The following is a 13,313-nucleotide window of genomic DNA, read 5'->3' as shown; positions in this document are numbered from 1 at the left end:
TATATAATTCCTCACTCGTATCACTCTGTGTTTCTATATAATTCCTCACTCGTATCACTCTGTGTTTCTATATAATTCCTCACTCGTATCACTCTGTGTTTCTATATAATTCCTCACTCGTATCACCCTGTGTTTCTATATAATTCCTCACTCGTATCACTCTGTGTTTCTATATAATTCCTCACTCGTATCACCCTGTGTTTCTATATAATTCCTCACTCGTATCACCCTGTGTTTCTATATAATTCCTCACTCGTATCACTCTGTGTTTCTATATAATTCCTCACTCGTATCACTCTGTATTTCTATATAATTCCTCACTCGTATCACTCTGTGTTTCTATATAATTCCTCACTCGTATCACCCTGTGTTTCTATATAATTCCTCACTCGTATCACTCTGTGTTTCTATATAATTCCTCACTTGTATCACCCCGTGTTTCTACATAATTCCTCACTCGTATCACTCTGTATTTCTATATAATTCCTCACTCGTATCACCCTGTGTTTCTATATAATTCCACACTCGGATCACCCTGTGTTTCTATATAATTCCTCACTCGTATCACTCTGTCTTTCTATATAATTCCTCACTCGTATCACCCTGTGTTTCTATATAATTCCTCACTCGTATCACTCTGTGTTTCTATATAATTCCTCACTCGTATCACTCTGTGTTTCTATATAATTCCTCACTCGTATCACTCTGTGTTTCTATATAATTCCTCACTCGTATCACCCTGTGTTTCTATATAATTCCTCACTCGTATCACTCTGTGTTTCTATATAATTCCTCACTCGTATCACCCTGTGTTTCTATATAATTCCTCACTCGTATCACCCTGTGTTTCTATATAATTCCTCACTCGTATCACTCTGTGTTTCTATATAATTCCTCACTCGTATCACTCTGTATTTCTATATAATTCCTCACTCGTATCACTCTGTGTTTCTATATAATTCCTCACTCGTATCACCCTGTGTTTCTATATAATTCCTCACTCGTATCACTCTGTGTTTCTATATAATTCCTCACTCGTATCACCCTGTGTTTCTATATAATTCCTCACTCGTATCACTCTGTGTTTCTATATAATTCCTCACTCGTATCACTCTGTGTTTCTATATAATTCCTCACTCGTATCACCCTGTGTTTCTATATAATTCCTCACTCGTATCACTCTGTGTTTCTATATAATTCCTCACTCGTATCACTCTGTATTTCTATATAATTCCTCACTCGTATCACTCTGTGTTTCTATATAATTCCTCACTCGTATCACTCTGTATTTCTATATAATTCCTCACTCGTATCACCCTGTGTTTCTATATAATTCCTCACTCGTATCACTCTGTGTTTCTATATAATTCCTCACTCGTATCACTCTGTGTTTCTATATAATTCCTCACTCGTATCACTCTGTGTTTCTATATAATTCCTCACTCGTATCACCCTGTGTTTCTATATAATTCCTCACTCGTATCACTCTGTGTTTCTATATAATTCCTCACTCGTATCACCCTGTGTTTCTATATAATTCCTCACTCGTATCACCCTGTGTTTCTATATAATTCCTCACTCGTATCACTCTGTGTTTCTATATAATTCCTCACTCGTATCACTCTGTATTTCTATATAATTCCTCACTCGTATCACTCTGTGTTTCTATATAATTCCTCACTCGTATCACCCTGTGTTTCTATATAATTCCTCACTCGTATCACTCTGTGTTTCTATATAATTCCTCACTTGTATCACCCCGTGTTTCTATATAATTCCTCACTCGTATCACTCTGTATTTCTATATAATTCCTCACTCGTATCACCCTGTGTTTCTATATAATTCCACACTCGGATCACCCTGTGTTTCTATATAATTCCTCACTCGTATCACTCTGTCTTTCTATATAATTCCTCACTCGTATCACTCTGTGTTTCTATATAATTCCTCACTCGTATCACTCTGTGTTTCTATATAATTCCTGACTCGTATCACCCTGTATTTCTATGTAATTCCTCACTCGTATCACTGTGTTTCTATATAATTCCTCACTCGTATCACCCTGTATTTCTATATAATTCCTCACTCGTATCACTCTGTGTTTCTATATAATTCCTCACTCGTATCACCCTGTATTTCTATATAATTCCTCACTCGTATCACCCTATATTTCTCTATAATTCCTCACTCGTATCACCCTGTGTTTCTATATAATTCCTCACTCGTATCACTCTGTATTTCTATATAATTCCTCACTCGTATCACCCTGTGTTTCTATATAATTCCTCACTCGTATCACTCTGTGTTTCTATATAATTCCTCACTCGTATCACTCTGTATTTCTATATAATTCCTCACTCGTATCACCCTGTGTTTCTATATAATTCCTCACTCGTATCACTCTGTATTTCTATATAATTCCTCACTCGTATCACCCTGTATTTCTATATAATTCCTCACTCGTATCACCCTGTGTTTCTATATAATTCCTCACTCGCATCACTCTGTGTTTCGATATAATTCCTCACTCGTATCACTCTGTATTTCTATATAATTCCTCACTCGTATCATAAGAACATAAGAACATAAGAAATTGGAGCAGGAGTAGGCCAATCGGCCCCTCGAGCCTGCTCCGCCATTCAATAAGATCATGGCTGATCTGATCCCAACCACAAATCTAAAGAACACAAGAAGTCGGAGCAGGACCCGGCCACATAGCCCCTGGGCCCTCTCCGCCACCCACAGGGCATTGACCGATCCGAACTCAGCTTCATGTCCAATTTCCTGCCTGTATCACCCTGTATTTCTATATAATTCCTCACTCGTATCACCCTGTGTTTCTATATAATTCCTCACTCGTATCACCCTGTGTTTCTATATAATTCCTCACTCGTATCACCCTGTGTTTCTATATAATTCCTCACTCGTATCACTCTGTGTTTCTATATAATTCCTCACTCGTATCACCCTGTGTTTCTATATAATTCCTCACTCGTATCACCCTGTGTTTCTATATAATTCCTCACTCGTATCACCCTGTGTTTCTATATAATTCCTCACTCGTATCACTCTGTGTTTCTATATAATTCCTCACTCGTATCACCCTGTGTTTCTATATAATTCCTCACTCGTATCACCCTGTGTTTCTATATAATTCCTCACTCGTATCACTCTGTGTTTCTATATAATTCCTCACTCGTATCACTCTGTGTTTCTATATAATTCCTCACTCGTATCACCCTGTGTTTCGATATAATTCCTCACTCGTATCACCCTGTATTTCGATATAATTCCTCACTCGTATCACCCTGTGTTTCTATATAATTCCTCACTCGTATCACTCTGTGTTTCTATATAATTCCTCACTCGTATCACTCTGTATTTCTATATAATTCCTCACTCGTATCACTCTATGTTTCTATATAATTCCTCACTCGTATCACTCTGTGTTTCTATATAATTCCTCACTCGTATCACTCTGTATTTCTATATAATTCCTCACTCGTATCACTCTATGTTTCTATATAATTCCTCACTCGTATCACTCTGTATTTCTATATAATTCCTCACTCGTATCACTCTGTGTTTCTATATAATTCCTCACTCGTATCACTCTGTGTTTCTATATAATTCCTCACTCGTATCACTCTGTGTTTCTCTATAATTCCTCACTCGTATCACCCTGTGTTTCTATATAATTCCTCACTCGTATCACCCTGTGTTTCTATATAATTCCTCACTCGTATCACTCTGTATTTCTATATAATTCCTCACTCGTATCACTCTGTGTTTCTATATAATTCCTCACTCGTATCACCCTGTATTTCTATATAATTCCTCACTCGTATCACCCTGTATTTCTATATAATTCCTCACTCGTATCACTCTATGTTTCTATATAATTCCTCACTCGTATCACCCTGTATTTCTATATAATTCCTGACTCGTATCACCCTGTATTTCTATATAATTCCTCACTCGCATCACCCTGTGTTTCTATATAATTCCTCACTCGTATCACTCTGTGTTTCTATATAATTCCTCACTCGTATCACTCTGTGTTTCTATATAATTCCTCACTCGTATCACCCTGTATTTCTATATAATTCCTCACTTGTATCACCCTGTGTTTCTATATAATTCCTCACTCGTATCACTCTGTGTTTCTATATAATTCCTCACTCGTATCACCCTGTGTGTCTATATAATTCCTCACTCGTATCACTCTGTATTTCTATATAATTCCTCACTCGTATCACCCTGTGTTTCTATATAATTCCTCACTCGTATCACTCTGTGTTTCTATATAATTCCTCACTCGTATCACTCTGTGTTTCTATATAATTCCTCACTCGTATCACTCTGTGTTTCGATATAATTCCTCACTCGTATCACCCTGTGTTTCTATATAATTCCTCACTCGTATCACTCTGTGTTTCTATATAATTCCTCACTCGTATCACCCTGTGTTTCTATATAATTCCTCACTCGTATCACCCTGTGTTTCTATATAATTCCTCACTCGTATCACTCTGTGTTTCTATATAATTCCTCACTCGTATCACTCTGTATTTCTATATAATTCCTCACTCGTATCACTCTGTGTTTCTATATAATTCCTCACTCGTATCACCCTGTGTTTCTATATAATTCCTCACTCGTATCACTCTGTGTTTCTATATAATTCCTCACTTGTATCACCCCGTGTTTCTATGTAATTCCTCACTCGTATCACTCTGTATTTCTATATAATTCCTCACTCGTATCACCCTGTGTTTCTATATAATTCCACACTCGGATCACCCTGTGTTTCTATATAATTCCTCACTCGTATCACTCTGTCTTTCTATATAATTCCTCACTCGTATCACTCTGTGTTTCTATATAATTCCTCACTCGTATCACTCTGTGTTTCTATATAATTCCTGACTCGTATCACCCTGTATTTCTATGTAATTCCTCACTCGTATCACTGTGTTTCTATATAATTCCTCACTCGTATCACCCTGTATTTCTATATAATTCCTCACTCGTATCACTCTGTGTTTCTATATAATTCCTCACTCGTATCACCCTGTATTTCTATATAATTCCTCACTCGTATCACCCTATATTTCTATATAATTCCTCACTCGTATCACCCTGTGTTTCTATATAATTCCTCACTCGTATCACTCTGTATTTCTATATAATTCCTCACTCGTATCACCCTGTGTTTCTATATAATTCCTCACTCGTATCACTCTGTGTTTCTATATAATTCCTCACTCGTATCACTCTGTATTTCTATATAATTCCTCACTCGTATCACCCTGTGTTTCTATATAATTCCTCACTCGTATCACTCTGTATTTCTATATAATTCCTCACTCGTATCACCCTGTATTTCTATATAATTCCTCACTCGTATCACCCTGTGTTTCTATATAATTCCTCACTCGCATCACTCTGTGTTTCGATATAATTCCTCACTCGTATCACTCTGTATTTCTATATAATTCCTCACTCGTATCATAAGAACATAAGAACATAAGAAATTGGAGCAGGAGTAGGCCAATCGGCCCCTCGAGCCTGCTCCGCCATTCAATAAGATCATGGCTGATCTGATCCCAACCACAAATCTAAAGAACACAAGAAGTCGGAGCAGGACCCGGCCACATAGCCCCTGGGCCCTCTCCGCCACCCACAGGGCATTGACCGATCCGAACTCAGCTTCATGTCCAATTTCCTGCCTGTATCACCCTGTATTTCTATATAATTCCTCACTCGTATCACCCTGTGTTTCTATATAATTCCTCACTTGTATCACCCTGTGTTTCTATATAATTCCTCACTCGTATCACCCTGTGTTTCTATATAATTCCTCACTCGTATCACCCTGTGTTTCTATATAATTCCTCACTCGTATCACCCTGTGTTTCTATATAATTCCTCACTTGTATCACCCTGTGTTTCTATATAATTCCTCACTTGTATCACCCTGTGTTTCTATATAATTCCTCACTCGTATCACCCTGTGTTTCTATATAATTCCTCACTTGTATCACCCTGTGTTTCTATATAATTCCTCACTTGTATCACCCTGTGTTTCTATATAATTCCTCACTTGTATCACTCTGTATTTCTATATAATTCCTCACTTGTATCACCCTGTGTTTCTATATAATTCCTCACTCGTATCACCCTGTGTTTCTATATAATTCCTCACTCGTATCACCCTGTATTTCTATATAATTCCTCACTCGTATCACCCTGTGTTTCTATATAATTCCTCACTCGTATCACCCTGTGTTTCTATATAATTCCTCACTCGTATCACCCTGTGTTTCTATATAATTCCTCACTCGTATCACCCTGTGTTTCTATATAATTCCTCACTCGTATCACCCTGTGTTTCTATATAATTCCTCACTCGTATCACTCTGTGTTTCTATATAATTCCTCACTCGTATCACCCTGTGTTTCTATATAATTCCTCACTCGTATCACGCTGTGTTTCTATATAATTCCTCACTCGTATCACCCTGTGTTTCTATATAATTCCTCACTCGTATCACTCTGTGTTTCTATATAATTCCTCACTCGTATCACCCTGTGTTTCTATATAATTCCTCACTCGTATCACCCTGTGTTTCTATATAATTCCTCACTCGTATCACTCTGTGTTTCTATATAATTCCTCACTCGTATCACCCTGTGTTTCGATATAATTCCTCACTCGTATCACCCTGTATTTCGATATAATTCCTCACTCGTATCACCCTGTATTTCGATATAATTCCTCACTCGTATCACCCTGTGTTTCTATATAATTCCTCACTCGTATCACTCTGTGTTTCTATATAATTCCTCACTCGTATCACTCTGTATTTCTATATAATTCCTCACTCGTATCACTCTATGTTTCTATATAATTCCTCACTCGTATCACTCTGTATTTCTATATAATTCCTCACTCGTATCACTCTGTGTTTCTATATAATTCCTCACTCGTATCACTCTGTGTTTCTATATAATTCCTCACTCGTATCACTCTGTGTTTCTATATAATTCCTCACTCGTATCACTCTGTATTTCTATATAATTCCTCACTCGTATCACTCTGTGTTTCTATATAATTCCTCACTCGTATCACTCTGTGTTTCTATATAATTCCTCACTCGTATCACCCTGTGTTTCTATATAATTCCTCACTCGTATCACCCTGTGTTTCTATATAATTCCTCACTCGTATCACCCTGTGTTTCTATATAATTCCTCACTCGTATCACCCTGTATTTCTATATAATTCCTCACTCGTATCACCCTGTGTTTCTATATAATTCCTCACTCGTATCACCCTGTGTTTCTATATAATTCCTCACTCGTATCACCCTGTGTTTCTATATAATTCCTCACTCGTATCACCCTGTATTTCTATATAATTCCTCACTCGTATCACCCTGTGTTTCTATATAATTCCTCACTCGTATCACCCTGTGTTTCTATATAATTCCTCACTCGTATCACCCTGTATTTCTATATAATTCCTCACTCGTATCACCCTGTGTTTCTATATAATTCCTCACTCGTATCACCCTGTGTTTCTGTATAATTCCTCACTCGTATCACTCTGTATTTCTATATAATTCCTCACTCGTATCACTCTGTGTTTCTATATAATTCCTCACTCGTATCACCCTGTATTTCTATATAATTCCTCACTCGTATCACCCTGTATTTCTATATAATTCCTCACTCGTATCACTCTATGTTTCTATATAATTCCTCACTCGTATCACCCTGTATTTCTATATAATTCCTGACTCGTATCACCCTGTATTTCTATATAATTCCTCACTCGCATCACCCTGTGTTTCTATATAATTCCTCACTCGTATCACTCTGTGTTTCTATATAATTCCTCACTCGTATCACTCTGTGTTTCTATATAATTCCTCACTCGTATCACCCTGTATTTCGATATAATTCCTCACTCGTATCACTCTGTGTTTCTATATAATTCCTCACTCGTATCACCCTGTATTTCTATATAATTCCTCACTTGTATCACCCTGTGTTTCTATATAATTCCTCACTCGTATCACTCTGTGTTTCTATATAATTCCTCACTCGTATCACCCTGTGTTTCTATATAATTCCTCACTCGTATCACTCTGTATTTCTATATAATTCCTCACTCGTATCACCCTGTGTTTCGATATAATTCCTCACTCGTATCACCCTGTGTTTCTATATAATTCCTCACTCGTATCACTCTGTGTACCATATAATTCCTCACTCGTATCACCCTGTGTTTCTATATAATTCCTCACTCGTATCACCCTGTGTTTCTATATAATTCCTCACTCGTATCACTCTGTGTTTCGATATAATTCCTCACTCGTATCACCCTGTGTTTCGATATAATTCCTCACTCGTATCACCCTGTGTTTCTATATAATTCCTCACTCGTATCACCCTGTGTTTCGATATAATTCCTCACTCGTATCACCCTGTGTTTCTATATAATTCCTCACTCGTATCACCCTGTGTTTCGATATAATTCCTCACTCGTATCACTGTGTTTCTATATAATTCCTCACTTGTATCACCCTGTGTTTCTATATAATTCCTCACTCGTATCACCCTGTATTTCTATATAATTCCTCACTCATATCACTCTGTATTTCTATATAATTCCTCACTCGTATCACCCTGTGTTTCTATATAATTCCTCACTCGTATCACTCTGTATTTCTATATAATTCCTCACTCGTATCACCCTGTGTTTCTATATAATTCCTCACTCGTATCACCCTGTATTTCTATATAATTCCTCACTCGTATCACTCTGTGTTTCTATATAATTCCTCACTCGTATCACTCTGTATTTCTATATAATTCCTCACTCGTATCACCCTGTATTTCTATATAATTCCTCACTCGTATCACTCTGCGTTTCTATATAATTCCTCACTCGTATCACTCTGTGTTTCTATATAATTCCTCACTCGTATCACTCTGTGTTTCTATATAATTCCTCACTCGTATCACCCTGTGTTTCTATATAATTCCTCACTCGTATCACCCTGTGTTTCTATATAATTCCTCACTCGTATCAACCTGTGTTTCTATATAATTCCTCACTCGTATCACCCTGTGTTTCTACATAATTCCTCACTCGTATCAACCTGTGTTTCTATATAATTCCTCACTCGTATCACCCTGTGTTTCTATATAATTCCTCACTCGTATCAACCTGTGTTTCTATATAATTCCTCACTCGTATCACCCTGTGTTTCTATATAATTCCTCACTCGTATCACTCTGTGTTTCTATATAATTCCTCACTCGTATCACCCTGTGTTTCTATATAATTCCTCACTCGTATCACTCTGTGTTTCTATATAATTCCTCACTCATATCACCCTGTGTTTCTATATAATTCCTCACTCGTATCACTCTGTATTTCTATATAATTCCTCACTCGTATCACTCTGTATTTCTATATAATTCCTCACTCATATCGCTCTGTATTTCTATATAATTCCTCACTCATATCACTCTGTATTTCTATATAATTCCTCACTCGTATCACTCTGTATTTCTATATAATTCCTCACTCGTATCACCCTGTGTTTCTATATAATTCCACACTCGTATCACCCTGTGTTTCTATATAATTCCTCACTCGTATCAACCTGTATTTATATTGGATTCCAGATCTTTTTTTACCTGAAAAACTTTTTCGTGATTTCAATCCACTGGCAGATGAATGGCCACTGCCGGTTCTGAGAGAAGAAGCATCAATCTGAAAGAGGGAAAGGTTTGATAATGAGAAACTGTTAAATTATCTACTCTGGTTACAGCCTTCCTAATTCTTCCAGAGTCCAACCTCCAAATGCAAGTCGTACCCCTGGGGTCTCTGTCCCTTTCGGAAGTTTCCAGCCCAAAGGTGATCCTGCTCGCTGCTTCTTGACAAACAGAAGGGGTTGCTGTCCAACGAGAATGAGTTTTAATATACCTGGCAGGGCAGTTCTCTCAACAGTACACTCGGAGATATACCATTTGGCGACACACACAGAGACAGCGTTTGGCGATTGCAACAAGCTGATTCAGGCCAAGGACCCAGTGGTCAATTCGCTCCACGGACTAGATCTTAAAACAAATGAGGTTTATTCACCCACTTAGTGTCTTTACTTGCAGCGATGAATAAGATGGTGCTAGGTATTACTTTCCAACCTACCACTTATTCCTCTCAGTTTATTACTCTCCCAACTCCTCTCACCAACTGAACCATTTCCGTGGCTGTTATTCTTACAGGCTGGCAGTCGTTCCTGATTAAAGGCGTTTCAGCTCAACAATTTCTTCAAGCTTTACTGCCTCTTATTCTTCTTAAAGTTGTATCCCTATCTCAGATACAAAGCTCCCAACACCGTCCCCCTCCCGCTCCCTCTGTTACACACCGTCCCCCTCCCTCGGTTACACACCGTCCCCCTCCCGCTCCCTCGGTTACACACCGTCCCCCTCTCGCTCCCTCGGTTACACACCGTCCCCCTCCCTCGGTTACACACCGTCCCCCTCCCGCTCCCTCGGTTACACACCGTCCCCCTCCCTCGGTTACACACCGTCCCCCTCTCGCTCCCTCGGTTACACACCGTCCCCCTCCCTCGGTTACACACCGTCCCCCTCCCGCTCCCTCGGTTACACACCGTCCCCCTCTCGCTCCCTCGGTTACACACCGTCCCCCTCCCTCGGTTACACACCGTCCCCCTCTCGCTCCCTCGGTTACACACCGTCCCCCTCCCTCGGTTACACACCGTCCCCCTCCCGCTCCCTCGGTTACACACCGTCCCCCTCCCGCTCCCTCGGTTACACACCGTCCCCCTCCCGCTCCCTCGGTTACACACCGTCCCCCTCTCGCTCCCTCGGTTACACAGTCCCCCTCCCGCTCCCTCGGTTGCACAGTCCCCCTCCCGCTCCCTCGGTTACACAGTCCCCCTCCCGCTCCCTCGGTTACACACCGTCCCCCTCCCGCTCCCTCGGTTACACCGTCCCCCTCCCGCTCCCTCGGTTACACACCGTCCCCCTCCCGCTCCCTCGGTTACACACAGTCCCCCTCCCCCTCCCTCGGTTACACACCGTCCCCCTCCCGCTCCCTCGGTTACACACCGTCCCCCTCCCCCTCCCTCGGTTACACACCGTCCCCCTCCCGCTCCCTCGGTTACACACCGTCCCCCTCCCGCTCCCTCGGTTACACACTGTCCACCTCCCCCTCCCTCGGTTGCACACCGTCCCCCTCCCTCGGTTACACACCGTCCCCCTCCCGCTCCCTCGGTTACACACCGTCCCCCTCCCCCTCCCCCTCCCTCGGTTGCACACCGTCCCCCTCCCCCTCCCCCTCCCTCGGTTGCACACCGTCCCCCTCCCGCTCCCTCGGTTACACACCGTCCCCCTCCCCCTCCCTCGGTTACACACCGTCCCCCTCCCGCTCCCTCGGTTACACACCGTCCCCCTCCCCCTCCCTCGGTTACACACCGTCCCCCTCCCGCTCCCTCGGTTACACAGTCCCCCTCCCGCTCCCTCGGTTACACACAGTCCCCCTCCCGCTCCCTCGGTTACACAGTCCCCCTCCCGCTCCCTCGGTTACACAGTCCCCCTCCCGCTCCCTCGGTTACACACCGTCCCCCTCCCCCTCCCTCGGTTACACACCGTCCCCCTCCCGCTCCCTCGGTTACACAGTCCCCCTCCCGCTCCCTCGGTTACACAGTCCCCCTCCCGCTCCCTCGGTTACACAGTCCCTCTCCCCCTCCCTCGGTTACACAGTCCCGCTCCACCTCCCTCGGTTGCACACCGTCCCCCTCCCCCTCCCTCGGTTACACACCGTCCCCCTCCCGCTCCCTCGGTTACACAGTCCCCCTCCCGCTCCCTCGGTTACACACCGTCCCCCTCCCTCGGTTACACACAGTCCCCCTCCCGCTCCCTCGGTTACACAGTCCCCCTCCCGCTCCCTCGGTTACACACAGTCCCCCTCCCGCTCCCTCGGTTACACAGTCCCCCTCCCGCTCCCTCGGTTACACACAGTCCCCCTCCCCCTCCCTCAGTTACACACCGTCCCCCTCCCGCTCCCTCGGTTACACACTGTCCACCTCCCGCTCCCTCGGTTACACACCGTCCCCCTCCCTCGGTTACACACAGTCCCCCTCCCGCTCCCTCGGTTACACAGTCCCCCTCCCCCTCCCTCGGTTACACACCGTCCCCCTCCCTCGGTTACACACCGTCCCCCTCCCTCGGTTACACACTGTCCCCCTCCCGCTCCCTCGGTTACACACCGTCCCCCTCCCCCTCCCTCGGTTGCACACCGTCCCCCTCCCTCGGTTACACACCGTCCCCCTCCCGCTCCCTCGGTTACACAGTCCCTCTCCCGCTCCCTCGGTTACACAGTCCCCCTCCCGCTCCCTCGGTTACACAGTCCCCCTCCCGCTCCCTCGGTTACACAGTCCCTCTCCCCCTCCCTCGGTTGCACACCGTCCCCCTCCCCCTCCCTCGGTTACACACCGTCCCCGTCCCGCTCCCTCGGTTACACACCGTCCCCCTCACGCTCCCTCGGTTACACACCGTCCCCCTCCCGCTCCCTCGGTTACACACCGTCCCCCTCCCCCTCCCCCTCCCTCGGTTGCACACCGTCCCCCTCCCCCTCCCCCTCCCTCGGTTGCACACCGTCCCCCTCCCGCTCCCTCGGTTACACACCGTCCCCCTCCCCCTCCCTCGGTTACACACCGTCCCCTCCCCCTCCCTCGGTTACACACCGTCCACCTCCCCCTCCCTCGGTTGCACACCGTCCCCCTCCCGCTCCCTCGGTTACACACCGTCCCCCTCCCCCTCCCTCGGTTACACACCGTCCCCCTCCCCCTCCCTCGGTTGCACACCGTCCCCCTCCCCCTCCCTCGGTTACACACCGTCCCCCTCCCCCTCCCTCGGTTGCACACCGTCCCCCTCCCCCTCCCTCGGTTACACACCGTCCCGCTCCCCCTCCCTCGGTTGCACACCGTCCCCCTCCCCCTCCCTCGGTTGCACACCGTCCCCCTCCCCCTCCCTCGGTTACACACCGTCCCCCTCCCGCTCCCTCGGTTACACACCGTCCCCCTCCCGCTCCCTCGGTTACACACCGTCCCCCTCCCGCTCCCTCGGTTACACACAGTCCCCCTCCCGCTCCCTCGGTTACACACTGTCCACCTCCCGCTCCCTCGGTTACACACCGTCCCCCTCCCTCGGTTACACACAGTCCCCCTCCCGCTCCCTCGGTTACACAGTCCCCCTCCCGCTCCCT

General features: G+C 44.3%; 1 protein-coding gene across 1 annotated transcript in view; it reads right to left on the bottom strand.

Annotated features, from left to right (window-relative positions):
* Positions 1-13,313, bottom strand: part of LOC137309863 (coiled-coil domain-containing protein 183-like) — a 139,667-nt gene that overhangs the window by 50,152 nt on the left and 76,202 nt on the right. The window contains exon 8 of the mRNA XM_067977878.1: positions 9,719-9,794. Coding sequence (XP_067833979.1) covers positions 9,719-9,794 — 76 coding nt within the window. The remainder of the gene's footprint in view (positions 1-9,718; positions 9,795-13,313) is intronic.

The sequence above is a fragment of the Heptranchias perlo genome, unplaced genomic scaffold, assembly GCF_035084215.1.
Source record: "Heptranchias perlo isolate sHepPer1 unplaced genomic scaffold, sHepPer1.hap1 HAP1_SCAFFOLD_185, whole genome shotgun sequence".
Taxonomy (NCBI): domain Eukaryota; kingdom Metazoa; phylum Chordata; class Chondrichthyes; order Hexanchiformes; family Hexanchidae; genus Heptranchias; species Heptranchias perlo.
Note: the sequence above shows the minus strand (reverse complement) of the source record. Positions and strands in the feature narration are given on the sequence as shown.